We start from the raw sequence: 20,826 nt of genomic DNA on the forward strand, positions 1-20,826 counted from the left end.
CCTACTATTATTCATTCAGACTGCAATAATAAAGTGCCCTTAGTGGTCCATGAGAGTGGCTTGGTAGGACTACAAACCCCTAAAGGGATGGAGAAAACAGCTTACCTCTGCAAGGTGCTCTTTCCTGTGCTTGAGGACTGGGGAAGTTAAAGGGGTTTCCTTTTCTCCTGACCCAGCAATGAGGTGTGGCACAGAATGTTGTGTGTTATGAGCTTCACAATTAACCTTTATCTCCCCAGATTCTTCTAGCTTATTTGGGAACAGTGGAGCCAAGGCCTTTGGATTTGGCAACTCATCTTTTGGAGACCAGAAACCTACAGGCACTTTCAGCTCTGGCGGTGGCAGCGTGGCGTCTCAAGGCTTTGGGTTCTCTAGTCCGACCAAAGCAGGTACTTTGTTAACCCACTCTCTATGAGCACTCATGTTTGTGTCAGCTATTTGGTGGAGCATTCTGCTGGTTTTATGTCTGTACCAAGCCCAGACTTTTATTTGTGCAGGAAATGTCTGTGGATAGTTAATCAGTGTGTGTTACTAGCATTGCTTTTTAAGCTGTAGGTAGCAACCCCAGAGTATGTAACTGGTGGATCCAAGACAGAGATTTACAATCTTCTGTGCAGAAACTTCAAGTAAACTGCATTTTCAGTGGTTCATTCCAGAAATCCCCATTGTGGGTTAAAGGCAGGGAGCTGTGTGAATTAGTGCTGCTCTTACTTAGCGTGCAATTTAAAATACAGGCTATGGAATTGAACAGGTTTTTCCTCTTGTAGATGCTTCCTTGGAAAATTATATTCCAAACTTCAGTCTGGGTTTTGTAACCCTTTTCGTTCCCATTTCTTCATGTGAGTGAATGCACAGGTTTCTACTTTGGGATAGCTTCCTCCATGATGTGGATATCAGACATGCTTCAGCTCCCTCTCTTGGGAAATGAGCTGTTGGTTCTATTGATTGAATTAACTTAAATATAGAGAATTTCAGTCTTTTTTCTAATTATTTTGTTCTGCACTCACTACTTGCATGTTTAACTTTTCTTTCTCCACTACTTGTTAACATTAATTGCAAAAGAAAGCATATCCCTAGTAAAGCTTCAGCCCCTCCAGTAAGTACTCTAACTTCCTAGACTAGGGGTGATGAGATAGCTGATCTATGTTTAAATAATTCAGGCCTAGAGTTTATTTTTTCCAGGCCTTTTGTGTTTACAGCCAAACAGTATCCATTACCTTGGCATGGACTAGAATTTCAACCAGGGTATTAAAATGTGTGGTGCTATCCCAGTCCTCAGCCCTAGTCAAACAAAAGAGCAGGTGTCCTTCACATTCCACAGTCTCAATTAGAAACAGGCCAGTAATACCAGTAGATGAACATAGAGTAGTGTAGGAGTCTGTTCAGAGCTCCAGAAGGATCTTTTTCTTTTTTTATAACAATGAAAGCATCTCTGTTCCCTATTGTATGTATAATTACTGAAACTTAGTTACTGTGCATGCTTGCTGTCTCAATTAAGATTCTGGTCTTTATACATAAAGCAGGTAGAGATCCTGCCTCACTGTGCAAGCATGAATGATGTGTTACCACCCTGGATTTATTACCAGCCCTGGAGGATGAGTTGATTTCATGTTTGCATGTTGAGGCCCTGAGTGTGGTCTCCTGTGGGTAGTCTCCTAATTTGTCTAGTGTTTTTCACACGTATTCAGGCACTTTTCCTATTCACCTCTTTTGTACCAAATGATCCTGCAGTCTGGAAGCTTTGTAGCAGTGGGTTTTGTTTGTTTAGATGATGGACAAGATGAAGGCTCCCTCGTAGAGATTGTCTACTTGGAAATGCAGTTTTCTTCTTTATTTCTTTCTTCACTGTTGTTTACTTTACATCCTTGTCCTTTTTTTTTCTTTATTTTTTTGCCTCTGTTTTGCTCAGGTGGCTTCGGTGCTGCTCCAGTGTTCGGCAGCCCTCCCACTTTTGGGGGATCCCCTGGGTTTGGAGGGGTGCCAGCATTCGGTTCAGCCCCAACCTTTTCAAGCCCTCTGGGCTCGACGGGAGGCAAAGTGTTCGGCGAGGGCACGGCAGCAGCCAGCGCCGGAGGATTTGGGTAAGCCAACGTGGGGCCAGGGTTTGGGAAGGTAATCTCTTTGCATTACAGCTCCTCCTGTGCTTAGTTACCTCTCCAGCAGGGGAAAGGCTTTAATTGGCATAAAGCAAAAGCCTTTGCCCCGGAGGATGTAATGTCTGATGGGGAATGGGAGTGATCTTGCATAGGAGTGTTTTCTGTGTGCACGCTTGATGTGTTCAGTTGGAGACCTACAATTTATGCCAAGCAAGGAAAGTAACAAATACTGTCTGTGATGCTGAAGAGCCACCTTATCTACCTGTGAGATTTGGGCTAGGGATGCTCATGGGAATTCAGTCTGTTCTCTCACTTTTGGAAGGTGGGAGGAGGCACCTGGAGCAGCCTGTGGTCCCAGTGTGAGTTGTGTTTATTTCACACTGATCATTTTTTTCTTTATCTATTAAATTTGTGCTTGGCACCAGAGCAGGTAAGCACTTGATTCCTTCTTTAGCTCAGCAAATAAAGAAGTTCAAACCTTACAAAGCAACTTCTGCAGTAGGCAGCAAATCCACCTCTTCAGCATTGTGCCACTTGCAAGCAACTCACCTGCATGTCCTATAGTTATATCAGGATTTGTTTGACCCAATTAGAAAAAAGGAGACTGGTCATCTTCCCAGTCTCAGTGCTTACACATTTCACAAGTGTTTTGTCTCATCCTGGTTTCAGGATGAACTGCCTTTATGTAGAACATCCTGCAGTGTACTTGTGAATCCCCCCGTGAGGCTGGTTAGATACCCATCTGCCAGGGCACCCTTGAGCTGTGGGAAGCCTCAGCTAGGTTCTTCAGCAGCACCCTGAACTCTGGTGCAGCAGATTGGAGATTCCCTTTGGAAAGGGTAAAAACAGCCTAATTAGATCCCCACAAAGAAGGATGTGCTCGTAGAGATGTCAGCACTTAAATCAAGTGATACCTTCTTCGCTTCCATCTCTCAGTGCCATGCTGCATGATTTTTGCACTGAAACTGAATGCACTCAAAATCCCCAGGCAACTTTACAAGTCCTGCCATAAAGTGCCATAGTTCAGAGTGTGATTTAGTCCTGTGCAGGACTTCCTTTCTGCCTTCCTCTGTAGGAGAGAGTTCTAAAATCACAATTCCAGTGCAGTTACTTGCCAGTTCCTTCTAACTTAAATACGTGATTCACTGTTCCTTCGGTTCTGAAGAATCTGCATCACTTGCTCAATGACTTAGGTATCAAAAATAGAAACCACTACACTTCTTTAAACAGTCTGAAATTCCGGCTGTTTGTGAGCAAATAAGGTTTTGCTTTCATAAACTAACCTCAAGTGCCTCTCAATCCTGCTTATGTCGGAGCTGCACAAAAGACCTGAACATCTGGGTGAGATGGGTTTGCTTCAGTTGTTCCCAGGCAATGACTGGATCTCATGCCTTCTGTATGTGAAATAAATAAACAGAATCTCTCCACAGCTTAAGCTGTTTTCCTGCTTGCACGACGCTCAGCCTTTTTCAGCAGGCTTGCTCTTGTGGTTGCAGCTAGAAGAAGCACTTTGAACCACGCTTCCTTGTCGCTGTTTTCACCACCGCTTCCTGTCAGACATGATTTGTGTGTCTAATGGCACAGTCCTGAGCAGACAGAGCGCTGCAAAACCCTCTTGTTCTTCACTGCACATCCTCACCTCGCTCCTTTTCTACAAGAACAACAAAACCTGCTCTCCCCTTGCTGGGAAATCCACATCCATGGTTCTGAACTGATGCTGCCTGCAGGTTAGGTGGGCCAGGAGCCAGCCCAGGATTGGTAAATGAGGCCAAAGCTGCAAAGTCACTCAGCTGCCCTGTTGTAATGCAGTGTGTGGGGCAGTGTGCACAGTCTGTGTAGACTAGGAGAGGTGATGTCCTTTAGCAGGCGAACTGCTTGTCACACTGCTGCAAGGACTGTCCTTTATCTGGAGAGAGAGGTTTTGATATTTTTGCTGCTTTTTCCTTTTTTTTTTTATTTTTTTTAATTCTCTACTAGATCTGGATGGATGGAGAGGTGGGTTAATGCGCTGTCGCTTCCTATTTTAAGTCAGAAATGACAAGAGTGCATTTGAAGCACAGCCTTGCAAAGCTGGAACGCTGTTCAGCGTGGCTGGCAGCCTGCTCAGGGGAGGGCTGGTGCTGGGTTGGTGTCAGCAGCACTGTGTGCTTGCAGATTCTTAGCAGTGCTTGTCATCTGAATATTTTGTGTCTGTATTTTGCCTGGTTTAAGAGAGAAACGCCTGAAGCTTCTGTTTGAGTGCTCCTCTAGCATTCAGGTTTGGAAGAAGTGCACATGGGGGTAGGGAACCATAATGCGTATCATGGTCTCGTTAGCGTGTCACGCTGATAGCTCCACAGTGCTTGGTTGGATGGAGTGGGTGGGGAAAGGAGATACCAATTCCATATATAAAAATGTGTTTCTCATTTCAGTTTCCAAAAGCAGTTAGGGAAATAATCCAAAGGTGTGGTGGGGAAGTGGCAAAGTTGGTGCAGATCCTCAGGGAAGTGGTGGAGCTTCCAAATGGGCTGGGGAGAGAGAGGATCTGGGAAGCCTGCAGGCTGTTTGTGTGGCAGTGGGTAAGGTGCTGTCTGAAAGCTGGGAGCCTGAGTTGTGCACCTGGACTCTGCTTTGTGTCCTGGCCATGAGCAACCTGAAGTAAATTGCTGTTTGCTGCCCTGGTTGTGAAATACAGCAGCGCTGTACTTGTTGAGCTTTAAGGGTGAATGTTACTCAGAGGGTGGGTTAAGGTCTTCTACTCGATGGCTGGTGTTGGCATTGCCAAGCACTTGAAAATGTTCTTTGTGTAAGTATGAACACATTTGCCCATCTGCCAGGTGGACATTAGGGATGGGGGCTGTGCAGACATTCCCACTTGCAGCAGTCCTTGCTACATCAAGGAAATCCATTTCCAGAATGTACAATCATTTGTGTCTTGTGATATCACTCTACTGATGTATCCTTGTGTAAGGAGCGTGCTGTTTTCATTGTGGGGAAAGCTTCCACTATGAGTGAGAATGAACTTGCAAACACAAATTTTCTCTTTTAAACTGCAGGTTTGGTGGTACCAGTAACAACACAGCATCATTTGGCACGTTAGCAAATCAGAATACCCCGACGTTTGGATCGCTGTCACAGCAGGGTACTGGTTTTGGCACACAGAGCAGTGGATTCTCTGCTTTTGGGACAGGTGGAGGAGGTAGGAGAAAGTCAACTATAGTAAGTCTAACAGGTCCCACGTCTCCAGGTTTCCCTGGAACTCAACTGTGAATGCTCAGCTCCCCACTAAAAACGGAGCGTGGTCCTCCTATATTGGCACTGTGGCCTGGAGAAGTCATTGCAGAGATTAATCTGACTTAATCTCATGATTCCATCACTTGCTGCTTTGCATGTGAATAAATTGCTCCTCTTTATACTACACCTGATTAGTGCTTTTCACTCAAATTATTCTTCTTTATACTATACCTGATTACTGCTGTTCACCTCTGTTTGTGGGGTTGCTCTTCTCAAACAAAAATATTGAGAAGCAGCAAATATCTCTTCGGTGCTGTGTGCATGGGTAGCTGTATGCAAGCAAAGAATGCATGCTGCCAAATTGAGCTAGAGCACCAACAGCCAGGTTTTTTACCTGATGAAGCTTGGTGAAGCTGCAGGGATTTACACAGGGCAGAGAACAGAGCCTTTGAGAATGAACACATACATTCATTGGTGGCCTGCCACCGCTGGCTTGCATTAAGCACAGACTCCATCCTCAGAAAGCAGCCCTCTGATTCTTGTGGGGAGGTGAATGAAGCAGGCTCATTGTATGCAGTTGGTGCTAATGAATGAAGCTAGCAGATTAGCAGTGAAAGCACAGCCCTCCCAGGAGCTGAGCCAAGTCACTTTTCTTCTAGATGGGGATTTGACTTCCATTGTTTGGGCATCGCTTTCCCTGGCCTAAGGCAGGAAAGAAATGTTTCTCTTTTGGTGTGCAGGAGGGAACACGTACTGTGTGTCTTAAGCATTCACTTCTAACCATGATTTTTCTATTTTTACCTTTCTTCCAGGGTTTGGTTTTGGATCAACTAACACGTAAGTACCCTCTCATGTCTAATTCTTCGTTAAGCGTACGAACAGAACCAGAATAAAGCAGTTGAGCAGTGCATGAGAGCAAGTGTTGAAAGCAGCAGCAACATACAAGTTCTGATCTCCTTTTGAATGTCAGTGCACAGGGCTTGTAGTCCATGCTCTGAGTGCTTTCCAGTGGGATAAGTTGTTCATAGAAGAGAGGGGTTTCACTGAGGTCACCCTCATCCCCAGCCTCCTCCCTCTGCCTCTCGAGCACACGATGCGTGTGCTCCAGCTGTGCCTGCGAATCTGGCTTCTACTCCATTTGTCAGCTTGAAAGAGGGTGTGAAATAAATCAGTTCCTTTCTGGCTGAATTGAGATGGTGATTTACAGCTGAAGAACTGAACTGAGAACTGAGGTTAACGCCGTGATCCACTCTGCCACTGAATGGATGGATTACTTTTAGCAAGACTCTTAAACTTTGCTTCCCTACCAAGTAGAACATTTCTCTGATGATAAGCTTTAGAATGAGCACAATTATATCTAGCAGTACGTATTGATGCAGCGTCAAGTAAAAGATGCTGGAAATATCAGTACATCCCCATAATAAGCTTCTGATGCTCTGGAAGTCTCTTTGAGATCTGATCTGCTAAATTAATTCTGCCTGAGGGAAATTCCAGCACTCACTGCTGTGTTCTTTTTTTTTCTTTCTGCTCCACAGATCTTCCTCTGGATTTAGCGGATGGAGAAGCTAAGAACATCCTGAACTCTCCTGGAGAACTGTGCTGTAGCTCCTACGTTCATGAGTCACCTGTGTGATCAATATCCATACAGCTTTTTGTTTAAATACAAAATGTCAGACCTTTTTTTTTTTCCTCTTAAATATCCTTATTTTTATGCAGCAACTATCCTCGTTCTGTATTGAACAGTTTTATCTGTCTTTATGCTACTTGTGTTGGAAGGGCTTATCTCCCTGGATCATGAAGAAACAAACACGTGTGAGGTGTGATTGCCAGCCCTGTGCTCATAGCCTACTGTCAGCTTTGCTTTTTGTTGCCCTTCCCTATGCCCAGATAAAGGAGTAAGTAGCTCAAGTTGGTTTCGGATACAAACCAGCACATTTTTCATTGAAGTAAATGATTGATTATCCTTGGCTCTTAAGAAGGAGCTGAAGCTTGCCCTGCTAATTTTAAGTATAGGATGGGGTGCATGCTTATCTCACTGAAGTGCTAAATCTGAGTCATGTGTGAGCCAGAGGCTTAGCAGAGAAATAGGAAATTATCTGGGAAGAAGCTGGCAGTGTGCAGAGCACGTTCCCATGGCAGTAACATTCAGCAGAGAGGTGGGAAGTAAAAGCTTTCTTATTTTTACCTTCCTCTGAATTTGACAGAACTCTGAGTTCTGATTTCTGGCTATAGGGAAAACTTACATAGTGAACCTTGAAGGAGAAGTGTGACCTCCATCCAGAGGCATCAGTGATTCTGCAGCTCGTGGCTTTGGCTGCTGGTTTCCACCGTCAGCTCTGCTGTTGTTGTTTCCTAACATGTATGAGATTGTACTGCTTCCCTGTAGCTCTTGGATTCAGTCAGTAACATTTGTAAAATCCTCATATGTTTGTACTCAAACATACCAAGCAAATGCTATAAAGAATGCCCCCAAGGCATTTTGGACAAATGCTTTTTCTATTTGATGCATCTGACCTCCACAAAACCTCCAAATGATGTGATGGGTTTTTGTTGCACTGTGAAAAACGCGTTTGAGAGAATGGCTCATGTATTACTGGAATACATGCAGATGGGGTGGGTTCACCTTGGTCCTAATAGGACGTTTTGGGTTACTTCTGCTTTTTCTATTTTCAGCAGAAACATTCTGAAGTTTCATTTTCTGAATGGCACACGATATGATAGCGAGTGTCATTTTGGGGTCTGGTTGGCAAGTGGGCACGCGAGCCTTTTTTGGACTTGTACATAGTTGGTAACTGCTTGTTTCCACATCTGATGTTATAAACCAAATTCTGACACCTGTCAGCAGCTCCTGGAGCAGTCGTTCTTTCTCGAGTCGACCCAAAGCCTTAGCGTTCAGCCTGGCTCCTGTCCTGGCTGTGGGAAATGTCCTTCGTCTGCACCCAGGGATGGCGTGAGTTGGGTTCCCTTTAAAAGGAAGACCACTGACATGCAGTGAATATCTTGCACGGGGAGGGCTTATATTTAGATGAGGAGGGGCTTTGCGAGCCTGTGGGCTGCAAGGCCTTCATGTGTAGCCTGGATTTCTGAACACGGGCGTGCTGTGTTGTATTAGAGGCAGTGCTGCTGGGATGGTTTCGTTTTTAACCTTTCCTGCTAATGGAAGAGTTGTGGGTGCTGGCAGCCCTGGGGTCACAGTGAGACCTGAGAACGTCTTTTGAAAGGTGCTGGTTTGGAGAATGGAAGGAAAAGCAGGAGAGCTCAAAGTGTGCCCTCGCCGTGCGCCCTCCTTGACCGCACGCTTCCTAAGGCCTGGAGGTGATACTGCTCTTCTGTTTTCCTTCCTCTTTATAAATAGCAGCTGGCCTGAACGACTGACCTTAAATTCTTGGCGTTAATCTCACATGGCTGTGGCATGCAGCACCTCCTCACAGGGCCGTATCAGCTGTGCTCCCCCAGATAGCCAGCATGGAGAAGACCGGCTGGGTAAGAATGCAGTGTTGGCACAGGGAGCCATTTCAAGTTTCTTTTTTGGAACGATGGGAGCAGTTGGGGGTTGTCCCTGCTGTGCTGCTTGCTGACTGTTTAACTCCTCTTCCCTTTGTGATAGAGAGGCTCTGCTAATGACTGCAGATGCTGGTCGAGCACACGAGTTGCTCTCTTGCAACGCTTCCAAAATCGTGGCTGAAACAAGCCAACCCCTGCCCTTGGGGAATGGGTGCTGCTCCTGGTTTCCATAGCAGCTGCTGGAGGAGCTGAGCAGCACTGGAAGGCTGATCGTGAGCCTACAGGAACAAAACGTAGCAAAGTCAACTTCCCAAAGTCTGCATTTCTACCAGATGACTCGAGGGCTTGCAGAGCGTGCGCCCTGCTCGGCTGCTGGCTGCCAGGAACTGCTGCAGGCTGTTGGCTGTGCTGGGAGCACGTGGCCTGTGCCCAGCATGTGGACAGATGTCCACCAAAGAACAAAGCTATGACAAATCAGCTCCCAGCCTGGCAGGGCTGGTGAGGAAACTGATGACCAAGTGTGGGCCTGGAGCCCTTGTTTGTTACTTCTGTTGTCCGTGCTGGTTGGTCTTCAGAGAGGTGATAACAACTGTTGGAAGGCTTAGCATTACCATTCTGTCCCCCTTTCTTTTTTTAATTCCCCATTTCAGTGACACAGGAGGTGGTGAGGCTGGGTCAGGTGCTTTTCTGGTGCTGCTCTGTGCCTGTAAGTGACAGCCCATCTCCTGTCACCCCGTACGTGTCCCCACCAGGGCAGCCCCATGGGCTGCAGTGACATTTTGTTCATCCCGTCTTAGTTTTCATCGTGCTGTCCTTGTGCGTTGCTTTCAGCATTTCATACAAGGAAAAATAACCCTGCCAGAGGCTCAGGCATGGCAGCCCTTGGTAGTGCTGAAGGAGTTTCTGTTCTTCAGTGTCACACTGAGCCCCAGGGGCTGGCTTAGAGGCAGCTTGGGGGCAATCAGTGGCCCTCAGTGGCCTGAAATGAGCCCTTCCTTCCTCCAGGAGCAAAACTGGGGCTGGGCTCTGTGAGGATGCCTTCCTTCAGCACAGGTGCCAGTGGTTTGCTCCATATTGCCTCATGCTCAGTTCTCTCCCGTACGTTGCTGCAGGATAAGCATTCCAAATGCAGGATATGCATTCCAAAGCCCTCTGCAACCCTGAGATGCCTCACAGCCCACTCTGGCTCTCCTGCTGGCACTCATTGTGCACCCAGAAGGGTGCTGGGGTCACTGGGGCCGTGTGTGAGGGAATCCCAGTGCAAACTGTTGGAGGAGCTCTGTGCACGTGGCACAGTGTGGGTTTTCAGCTGGTGTTTCAAGGTTCTTCAATTCATGTCAATATGTTGCTCAAAGGAACTCGCTTTAAAGCTTGAAAACACGGAGGAATGAAATTTGGTGTTAGCAGCTGCTGCATCTGAGCAGCTTACAGAGGTGTGAGATAGAGAGAGAGGAAAAGAGACCTGATTTGCACCAGCAGAGGGAAATCCCCTGCCAAAAGCCCTGAGCAGGGGCAAGGTGTGCAGAATATTGCTGCAAAGCAAGGAGCCGCTGCTGCCTTCTGCTTCACAGGGAGGGTAGAAAAATCTTGAAGCCATGCAGGAGAACCTTGGGAAGGCAAAGTGTGGTTTGTGGGCTCAGCAGGCTGGAGGTGCTGGCAGCACTGCCCATCCCTGCTCCATTATGGACTGTTGGTGTGACCTGGTGCTCCCAGGCTGTCACAGCAGCGCTGCACTGCCTGCTGTCCCCTCTCCCCCTCCTTCCTCCCAGACTGGGATGTCTAAATTTAGCCTCCTATCAACAGATGAGGCTGGAGAGTTTCCACTGAAATGAATCCCGTTCTGAACCTGTCCCCTCCATCCCTGCGAATTCCTTCCCCCATGCACGCCCTGCTCGCCCTCCCCTGCTGTGTTCCCACCCATTGCACTGCTGTGCGCTGCTGCATCTCCCTGAGCAGAGCACGGTGCTGTTTGCATTGCATGCCTGCACGCGGGTTGGGGCGAAGGGAGCAGGAACCCAACAAGAGCATAGAAAAGGCTGAGCAAAGGTTGGCTGCCGCCTTCAGAGGGATCCCCCCAGGTGCAGTATTTATGGCTGCAGCCTTTTGCTACCCGAGCAAACGGCATCAGGGAGCAGAGCTGCAGAGGTTGGGCTGCCGTGTGCTCCCATCGCTGCTCTGTCCTCCCGTCACACGGCCTGCTCATGAAAAATGCAGGATGCTGGCTGGTATTTTTAACCAGAAACCTCCTCGCTCTGTCTGATGCGGAGTCAGAGCTGCAATGGGGAGAAAAAGCTCCCTGCTCACCACGAGTGCATTGCAGCCGAGGTGGGGAGCTGCTCTACTGAAACCAGCCAACACCCAAACGACTCCAGGCCAGGCGGGTTTGAAAACTTCATTTTATTTTTCCGTCTGTTATAAAAGCAGGGTTTTGTTTTTACATCGCCATGAGTGTCCAGACTTGGTACATCGTGGTTTTGTTTTCACAGTATCTCTGCAAGACCAAGGACAAGTCTTATTGCTGTGCCTCACCCCTCGCCTTCCCAGGGCCGTGCAGAATGAATGGGCCAACCCACCTCCCCTTCTCCCACACTGCTCTGAGTCTGGGTTTGCTCTGCTGGGCTCCTGACCCTGGTGCTGCTGGCAGTGGTGAGGCAGCGCGGTTCTCCATCCCCTTCCCAGGGCATCCTTTCTAGTTTTGCTGCAGAGTGCTGCCAGAGCAGCAGCTTGCTTTCCTGGATGGATGCCCTGGGTCCCCATCCCACTCCCCAGCTGTCACCCAGCGGTGCTGGCAGCACCCACCCCTTCCAGCCACCCTTCCTTTCAGATACAGCCCATCTGTCCTCGTCGGTTTCGCAATGAAGCAGCATTGGAAAAACATCGTTTGTAACCACAAAGCATGGAATCTCACCAGAGGCAGCAGCACTTTCTATGCTGGGTGTGGTGGTGCGGATGGAGGTGGAGGGAGGCATGGTCCGAACTAGGCACGGGATAAAGGCATTCTTTGGGGAGGGAGAGGTCCATGCAAAGCTGACCCGAAGTGAAGGTTGGATTTTATATTTGCTGCTCAGCTGGGTCCGTTCAGTGCAACGGGGCAACTTAGCCAGGAGGTCGGTATGGAATTGTGTGGGTGCATCCAGTCCACCAGGTAGAGGGAGAAGGAAACAGATGTACTCGATGTGCTGGGAGAAACTGAGTCCAACACAAAGCGAAGTGGAAAAGGACAAAGGTGTTCCCTGAATGTGATTTTTTTGGTGACTGAGAATAAATCTTTCCTTGGAATTCCTTTGTGCAGCTAATTAAGACAACTGGGCCCCGTTTGTTCGACCCATGCTGACATCAGTGAGAACTGTAAGTACTCAGCACCTGGAGACAAAGTGAATACCAGACATAAATACCCCTTCTGCTCCCCCCCGCCGGTCTGCCTGGAGCAGCAGCAGAGGTGTGTGCAAGTGTTACCAGCAATCGCCCACAGCTCCCGTTTTGTCCTCTTCTGCATGTATTGCCTAGGAGAAAAGACAGCCAAGTCCTGAGGGCTGTGCCTGTGGAGCTGTAGTTGGGATCCGAATCCGTGTAAGAAAATGGAATTTAATAGAGAATGACTGTGCAAGTCAAAGCCTCCCTAGCTTCGTCCTTTATCGTCCCAAAGCCTAGATGTAGGCAACCTTTGGCTGATGGGTTTGAGGTCGATCCAGTCCAGTTGTTTGCAAGCTGCTTGTGATGTCAGACTGCCTACCTGTAGGGTCTCCCATCGCAGGGGGAGAGCAGCTCTGCAGCACAGGGAGGAGGGCACCCTGCTGGGGGGGCACGCTGCAGGGACCCCACGTCCATGTTTGCTGGTTTGAGGCGGCTGTGGGGCGTGCTTTCCCCACGCAGGGGAGATGCTGAACCTGCTGCCATAATAGACGGCGCGGCTTTGGAGAAGCGAAGGAGGAGAAATTCTTGTTGTGTGGGAGGAGGAGGTGGCAATAGCAGCGAATGGTGCTCCCCCATGGGAGAACCTTCTGAGCAGCGAGCGTGGCACCGAGACCTGCTCGGACCAGCTCTGCAGGGCCGGGAGCATCTGCAGCTGGGCTCTGCTCAGCCCCAGCTCTGGAGGCGTGTTGTGAATAAGAGGAAGAAATGTTATCTCACAGAAAGCGCTGCCACAGGCGCCCCCTCCCCCCTAAGAGCAACCTTCCCGCACCCCCTTCCTCTGCAGAAGCACATCTGCTATCTCTGAAGCCATCTGGATGAGGTTCTTGCTGAAACCCAGGTTTTGGCTCCTGCTCCAAATGCACTTTCTTGACTGGAGGATCTACACCCGAGATGTGGGTCTTCCCTGCTTCCCGCCCGGTGCAGGATCCTTGGCTACGTAACCAAACGGGCACGGTCTCACCCCGGTCCTGGAAGTTGTGTAGATCATGAGGTCATTGGGAAGAAAAATACCTACGAACCCCAACGTGATTCGTTACCGTAGGAAGAAGAGTTTTTCGTAGCTTTTGTCTCTAGTGTTTGCTAGGAACGGCCGTTCCTGAACTGTGGATATTGCTGGGTAGACGCGGTGGATGGATCTGCCCTCGCTTACACCCGTGTGTCTCGATGCCTCTGCACACAGTGGTGACCCCGAGGCTGCAGCTGCTGGCTCTGCCCATCAGAGCATCCCGTGGTACAACGCCGAGAAGTGCAAATGGGGTGAGCTCGATTCCTCCTGCCGAGCGGGGAGACGGCGGCGGAGCTCCATCCGACAGCAGGTTATTTGCATTGCTTTGAAAGCGAGATGATTTCCGAGCTTCCTCAATTGAAAACCAGGAAGGTTTTTCTTTTGATGGTGCTTCTTCCAATCCCGTGCCCTTTTCGTTTGCCTGTGACGCGCTGACCATCTCCTCCTCGCTCCGAAGCTCTTTTCCCACAAGCTCTGTAGAAAGGACATTCTGCCCGGTGGTGTTTTTGTTGTTGCTGTTGTTGTTGTTGTTTTCAGACGTAGCTTTAAGGCAAAAGTTTGGCAATGCAAAGCAAAGTCTACATAAGGCCGCATGACTTGGATTTGCAACTCAGAACCTTACAGCTTAAAAAAGAAAAATCCTTATCTTAAATAGTTGACTTGTTGCCCCAGGAACTTCTGTTCTCAACCAAAAAGGAGAAGGAAAAAAAAAAAACAACAACAAAAGACTCTTAAAATCCCAAATAAAATGCTCTTATTGTCGTGGGCAGTCTGGGCAAGCTAATGAGACTGAAGTTCAAACAGGAACTGAAAGAGGGAAGAGAACAAAAAAAGCAATACTGGTAGACATCAGTGTTCATTCCTTCCCTTAGGAATCCAGTGGTGAGACAGACCCCGGCCCGAGGTCTCCTCTGTAGCTTTAGCACAGTGAAATCCGTCCCAATGGGAGAAGGTAGAATGGTTGCATCTGTTGAATGACTAAAAAGTGCATTTTTGATTTCGCTCAGATTATACGTGTTTATTCTAACACCTAAGTGATTGTTTCGCTTTGTTTCCAGTTACGTTTTCTCCCTTTCAGTGCCGGGACGCCAGGTTTGTTACTATCGGTGCTTGGGAGGTATCACCACGAGCGGCGCTCCGTCCTTTGGCCTCCACATGAGTACCTGAGCATCGTTGGCATTGGGTTTGACAAGGGCACTGGGTGGTATTGGCTCATTCTTGCTGAGGACCTGGGGCTGCTCCTGAGCCGAGGGCTCCTGCAGCTTGGCACGCTGCCCCAGGGGTCTGCTGGGGTTCACCTCTATGCCCAGCCTCATCCTCCATTTGATAGTCTGCAAGGTCACCATCTCGTTGGTGGCCGTGTTGGTGGCCACCAGCCAGGTGGTGAAGCTCTGATCCCGGTGGATGCTCGTCAGCTTGGCCACGTTGCTCTCGCTGACGGGCACTGCCCACGTCACGCTCGGGTAGAAGTTGTCGTTCATGCTGATGTTGAACTTGGACTCCTTCTTTGTGGGACCCACGATGGTGCAGGTTTCTGTCGTGTTTCCGTACCAGGGATAGTTCACTCCGTCCGAGTCGCTGATGGCCTGGATTTTACCCTCCAGTAGATCTGGAAGCTCCCAACTTGACCTGCAAAACCAACAAATTACGGATAACACGTTAACGAATTCGTTTAGAAACACGCAGGACTTCAAGGAAGGACAGGAATGAGTTGGGAATGCTCTCCTGTTCGGCTCTTATTGGGTTTTATCGCTCTCATGCAGGAATCACAGAGTCACAAAGGTTGGAGAAGACCTCTAGGATCCCCAACCCCAGCTCACCACACCGTGCCCACCGACATCCCTCAGTGCCACATCTCCACAGGGCTGGAACACCCGCAGTGATGGTGAGCCCACCATTCCCTGGGCAGCTGTGCCAGTGCAGCACTGCTCTTTCAGATAAGTTTTTCCTAACATCCAACCTGAAAGAAGACCTTTTCTATGCCCCTCGTAACAATGAGGACCCTTTCCAGGACTCAGTTTGCCCACAGAGCTGCCTCCCACCCCCCACAGGCTCCATTTCCCCTCGCTGCTCTGATGCTGTGCCCATGCTTGCAGTCGTGCCCTTTCATTCTGGCCAAGCTGCGGTCCCTCCCTGCTGACTGCATGATGCTCGCAGTGTAACCCATCTCTCTACAGCCCAGGAAGGACCCGGTTCAAAGGCCGGGATGATGTTACAGTAATCAGAGAAACAGAGGTCAGCAGGGTGGTAACGCCGCCCCATCCCTGCGCCGGTGGCACTGCGCCCTGCGCCAGCCTGATGGAAAGGTCAGCCAAGAAGGGAGAGCAGCCCTCTGCCATCCCACAGCGCCGGCACACAGGAGCTCCTGGGGTGCTTGGGGACACGTTGCTCCTCTCCCATGGCTGGGACTGACGTAACCATCTCACAAGGCTGATTGCTAATTAGTTAACGACCGTGAAGCGCCAACGTGTTTGTAATCACCGGCTCATTCAGCACTGCACTACACACGTCTGGCAGTCGCTGCCTGATTCCCCGTGGGGTCACTTAATAGATGGTTTTCGTGGGTACCTGAACAAATCTGCAGGTGCAGGATGGGATCTGGGGTCAGAACCACAGCGCTGGGCTGCGTGGCTGTGGATGTGCGGATATGGGATGCGGCATCAGCTGCTGCAGCCTTCTGCTCCCTGCAGCCAGCAGGCAGAGGGAGTCCTTTCCCTGGAAGTCAGCGTGAACCTGCAGCAGCCAGAAGGACCCCCAGCAGCCCTGCTTACAGCCAGGGATGCTCGCTCATTTCCCCTCCAACCCAGAGCCATCCCAAGGGATGCACACCGGAGGACACGGCTCAGCAGGCTGCTCCCTGCAGCCCTGAAGCATGCAGGAGGTTGAATTCAGTCTCTCCCTCCCTTTCAGCAGTGGTTTTAGGGTTGCTGTCCAGGTGCCTGGTTCTCATTATGACTGCAGCCCAGGGCTGAGATGTGACGATGTCCAGAAGGGTCACAGCTGTGACACGAAGGTCACATGGAGGCTGTGTGGCTGGGGAGGTGCCAGGCTGGGCTGTGAAGAGCAGAGGCTGCAGTGGTTGCTGCTGTTGGCTGCCCTGCTGCCAGCACACCTCCTGTCTGCGCTCAGTAATGCGGCAGTGGTGCTGGAAAGAATGCAATGGAACGATCTTCAGCTGCATCAGCACCTTTCTGGGATGGTGTCGAGCCAAGGGAAGGCCAGAAAGTGCCCAGTAAACGCTTTGCTGACAACAGCAGGAAAGCCACCATCCTCTCTGTTTCACAGGCCTGCTGTGGCTGATCGGCTCCAACACCGGTACGTTCTGGGCTGTAATTCTGTCACTCCCGCTGCTCTGAAACCTTCAATCAGAATGAGCATCACCAGAGACCAAACCCCTCACAACAAACATCCTCGTGCTACCAGGAGAGGCACTCTGCCCAGCAGCAGCAGCCCTGGGATAACCCTTATAAATCAGCCACGGCGTTCCGTAAGAGCACCAAAGGCTTTTCCTCCAGCCCTGCGCATGTGGGAGAATTACTGTCACCACAGAGAGGTGCCCACTAACGTGCACTGATGGCACGGCGCTGCCCGGCTGTCCCAGTGATTCTCAGTGCAGGAAATCTACCTGCAGCTCCTTGAGATTTGCAGCTGGTCCCATTCAAACCGCATTATTTCTTGCTCTGTTTTGCATACCACCATCTGCGCTGCTCCTTGCACGTCTCCATGGAGATGAAGAAGCAGGACTGGGCGATGCTGGTTCTGCCGGAGCTGGGTCCTGCAGGTCAGAACCCCACGGCCCAGCACTGAGGATGCCACGTGGCAGAGCAGCATCCTGCCCTGGTGCTTGGAGTGAGCCTTGCCTGGTGACAGCAGCACTGGTATAAAGGGGGGGGGGAGAGTTCCCCAAATCTGCATGCAGAGAGGTGACAGAGTGTTTCCGTTTCCTCCTGCCCAGGCTGTTGTGCTCCTGGCAGCGTGAGCCACCAGCAAAACAACCCCCAAAAATCACTGGTTTCGCTTTAAAAGCGCGTGTCAAACTGATGCCCTCTGCATCCAACACCCGTGCACTGAGCCTGATGCACAGCTCCATCTGCTCGGCTGTTCCTCACTGCTCTGTCCCAGCACTGGGGGCTGCTGGAAGCGCTGCTGTTGGGGTTGGCCCAACCTCATTTGGAGTCCTGGGTTTGCTGCCACCATAGAGATGAAGGAAAAAAAAAAAAAAGAAGAGAAAAACGGTTGTTCCAGCGGTGTCCCTTCATGGAAAGCTGGGATGAATGGCACAAAGCAATGCAGCTCCATAGAGGTCGGGGTATTACAATGGCTGACAGCCACAAGGAGGGCAAAAATCTTCCAGAGTGTGTTCTAATGGCATGAAGCAGCCTTTCAGCCCCTATTTAGGGCTGTCAGATGGTGGCACACCATCCTGGTTACATCTGCACTGCTCCTCTGTATCAGCCCAATGAGCCTCCCAGGGAAACGACTCTCTGCTTCCCTGGCTTTCTGGATAATGGCTCTCCCACACATCTGCAGCTCTTCATTCTGACTGCCTGCTCACAGCAAACTTTTGCCCGCAGCTCTCAAAGCAACGCATCCTGGGGTGACTGCACCACATCCTGCTTGCTTTACCAACGGGGGAACTCGGGGGCAGAGCAGTCAGACAGCTCAGGGGGGGTGTGGGGTGAGCAGCAGAGGCACGTTGGTCCCCTGCCTGCTCCTCCTGCTGTGGCGGATGTGAGCTGCACTTGGGGACATCCCCACGTCCCCCTGCAGCTGCTCACTAAAGGCTGCTGGTTCCTATGTGAGAATTACACCTGCAAATCCCCACGGCCTGGAATTGGGGATGTCTGAGCAACAAATTGTCCTTGCTATAGAAGGGTTTGAAGCTAAAAAGCCCACAGCTTTCAGGCCTGCTGTAAGTACTTCTAAAATCAAGATAAGCTCAGCTGCTCTCTTCCTGCTGCCAGCGTTGGTCAGGTGCTGCAGTTTGCACCTCCAGGCGCTTACCGTGTGAGCAGAGAGGACGTGAGGACAGGAGTCTGTCCCTCAGGGCTGCTCCTTGGTGCGCCCTTCCCCGTGCTCTGCGTCTCCCTGCATGCATTTGCTCATGTCTGAGCTGCCCAACCCGTGCCTGCAGCTGGGCAGGAATGAAGGGCTGCGGATGCTCAGGCCTCCAGGAGGGCACTGCGCTGTGTCCGAATTTCTCCTCTCCAGCCCTACCTTCCCTCTCTCTCCCTCAACCCTCCCCACGCAGGCCAAGCCAGCATCACCCCCCCAGCCCCACAGGATCATCAGAGGGGCAGCGGCTCTCACCCCTCCATCCTCCCTCCGTGCTCCCAGAGCCGAGCAGCGCCCGCAGCCCCCGCTGCACCCAGCTCTACTCTCCAAACTCAGGCACTGCAGGGTTGCGCTGCCGGCACCATGAGTTGCAGAATTGCAGCTCCATGCAGGCACGCAGAGCTGCTGCCGGCTGCACTGTGGGCCAAAGCCTGCGACGAGCAGAGAGCCGGCGGAGGGCTGCGGGGGGGCTGACTGCTCACAGCAGGGAGGTGACATTTCCATTTGACTCATTCGTGTCTCACTGTGACTGTCTGACCGCTAACACGGGGCTTTTGGAGTGCAAACAGCCCCTACGTTCCTCCCACCTCCCGTACATATATATGCTTATTCCCACTCCTATAGATATGTATGCCTATTCCCACTCTTCCTATTACCCCAAACGAAGCCAATGTCTTTGTTTTTTAACCCTGCCCCAAGGTGATGCAGTGTTACCCCCTGGCTAAACCCATCTCAGGGCTGCCTGCAGCCAAGAGCACTCCAAGCAGGTTCCCCTACGCCATCCCCGTGCCCCCGGTGCACTGGTAGCAACACTGCAGCACAGCAGCAGGGGGCTGGGAGCAGCCACAAGTGTCAGCCTCAGGGCTGCCCCGGGGTGCCTCAATGCGCAGTGCGCGATGGGGGGATGCAGGGGGCTGCCCTTTGCAGGAGGGCTGGCTCCGGGGCTTGGCTCTCTGGTGCTGCTCCTGGTTCGCCAGCAGCACGTTTTTCTGAGCGTGTTCCCATCAGAAAGACAAGGACACCCACTGCTTTAAAAGCTGCAGGCACCAGCTCGCTCGCTATTTCAAAGCATAGGAGAAAGTCCTGCTAAGTTTCACAGAAGCCAGCTTCTAGCATCAACCCAACCGTGCCGTTGGCTCATCCCAGCCAGGCCGTGGCTCCCTGCTCTTCCCCCTCACCTCACAAATGCCCACACACACACACACACACACATGCACACATGTGCTCTGGAACGACTTCTATGACTTACATTCCCTGGTCCCCGTAGTGATTGTAGAATTCCATGTGGCTGCACGCCTGGATCCAGCCCACGATCCACGTCTCCTTCTTGGGGATGGGGGGCACCAACACCTGCGCCGAGGCGCGGAAGTGCGGGGTGCGGTAACGCAGGACCACGCTGGAGGACTCGTCGATGCTGGTGGGGATGGGATCGATGGAGGCTTTGACTTCAATCACCGAAATACTTTCCCGGAAAACTTTGGATTTGCAGCTAATGCTCTGAATACAGCCCATGGCATACCCCGAATACAGTCCGACGCAGCTCCTCGGGTACTCCAGCAATCCTGGGGAATATTAGGCATTGAAATTATCGGGTGCGAGATCAATTACAGATCTTCTCGGTGCGTAACCTCACAAGTGGTATCCATAGGATAGAGAATTCATCGCGCAGAGCCTTCATGTGGTGCCTTCATGTGGTGCCCGTCCTACAAACGCCGCTCCTGCCCGGAGGTTCGCTGCGCTCCACGAGCCAAAGGGCCTCGCAAATTGCTCCCCTTTTAATGACCCTTTAAATCTCTCGCTCGGTCTTTAGGTTAGAAAAAAAAAAAAAGAGTCTCTCGAGTTCAATAAATCCCGGTGCTGCTTTAGCTGATATATTTAGTCCTTCCTTTGCTCAGATGCGGTCTGTCATTCCCCGTCAGGCGTGGGGCCGGCCGGCATTTCCCTTTATTCTTTGGATGAAAAGCAGAATGTTGATAGACACATCTATATAAATAATGAAATAGTTTGGAGCCCCAGCTTGTCACAACCGGTGTGGATTTCCACTTCCTGACTCGCAGTTGTTCACAACTTCCTTTCGCACAAAATTACAATAATAACAGAAAGAAGCAAAAAAAAAAAAAACATATATATATATATATATATATAATAATAAATAAATAACCCGGCACCAAACCTCAAACCCGACGGGTGGAGAAAAAGCGACAAAGTGCGTTTTGGAGCTTCCTCCGCCGTCTGGTTGGCTGTTTTTTCCTCGTTAGAAATAGCCGGAGCGCTCCGTGCCGGGGGGCTGCGCGGAGGGCAGCGGCACAACTCAACACCCCCCACCCCCCCCTCCGCGCTGCCCCCCCCCCGCCCCCCCGGGGCCGCTCAGCAGCGCACAATCGCCGCCCGTCACATCCCCGGCGGCGGCGGGGCGGGTTGGGGGGGAACCCCGCGGTCCCCCTTCCTCCTCTTCCTCCTCCTTGGAGCGAGCGCTGTCCGCAGCCGTCCGACCTTCCTCCCGCTCCTCCTCCTCCTCCTCTTCGCTCTCAGCCGGCG

The 20,826-nt window shown here is 50.8% G+C and overlaps 2 protein-coding genes across 6 annotated transcripts in view; one reads left to right on the forward strand and one right to left on the reverse strand.

The window, feature by feature from the left end:
* Nucleotides 1-8,153, forward strand: part of NUP214 (nucleoporin 214) — a 40,897-nt gene extending 32,744 nt beyond the window's left edge. For all 4 annotated transcript variants that reach the window (XM_052669167.1, XM_052669168.1, XM_052669169.1 and 1 more), the window contains 5 exons: nt 240-389; nt 1,910-2,081; nt 5,132-5,274; nt 6,122-6,146; nt 6,845-8,153. In XM_052669167.1, coding sequence (XP_052525127.1) covers nt 240-389; nt 1,910-2,081; nt 5,132-5,274; nt 6,122-6,146; nt 6,845-6,878 — 524 coding nt within the window. In that variant the 3' untranslated portion in view covers nt 6,879-8,153. The remainder of the gene's footprint in view (nt 1-239; nt 390-1,909; nt 2,082-5,131; nt 5,275-6,121; nt 6,147-6,844) is intronic.
* A 3,042-nt stretch (nt 8,154-11,195) lies between these two features.
* On the reverse strand, nt 11,196-20,621 carry FAM78A (family with sequence similarity 78 member A). 2 transcript variants are annotated; one of them, XM_052669179.1, is made up of 2 exons: nt 19,538-20,621; nt 11,196-14,862 (listed from the first exon to the last, which is right to left on the reverse strand). In XM_052669179.1, exons 1-2 carry the CDS (start codon nt 19,798-19,800, stop codon nt 14,334-14,336), a joined length of 792 nt encoding a protein of 263 aa, XP_052525139.1. In that variant the 5' UTR covers nt 19,801-20,621; the 3' UTR covers nt 11,196-14,333. The 2 variants fall into 2 exon arrangements, with proteins under 2 accessions (XP_052525139.1, XP_052525140.1); XM_052669180.1 differs by lacking the exon at nt 19,538-20,621 and adding an exon at nt 15,802-17,097.
* Nucleotides 20,622-20,826: the final 205 nt, after the last annotated feature.

This window comes from Tympanuchus pallidicinctus, unplaced genomic scaffold (genome assembly GCF_026119805.1).
Source record: "Tympanuchus pallidicinctus isolate F22 unplaced genomic scaffold, pur_lepc_1.0 scaffold8, whole genome shotgun sequence".
Classification (NCBI taxonomy): Eukaryota; Metazoa; Chordata; class Aves; order Galliformes; family Phasianidae; genus Tympanuchus; species Tympanuchus pallidicinctus.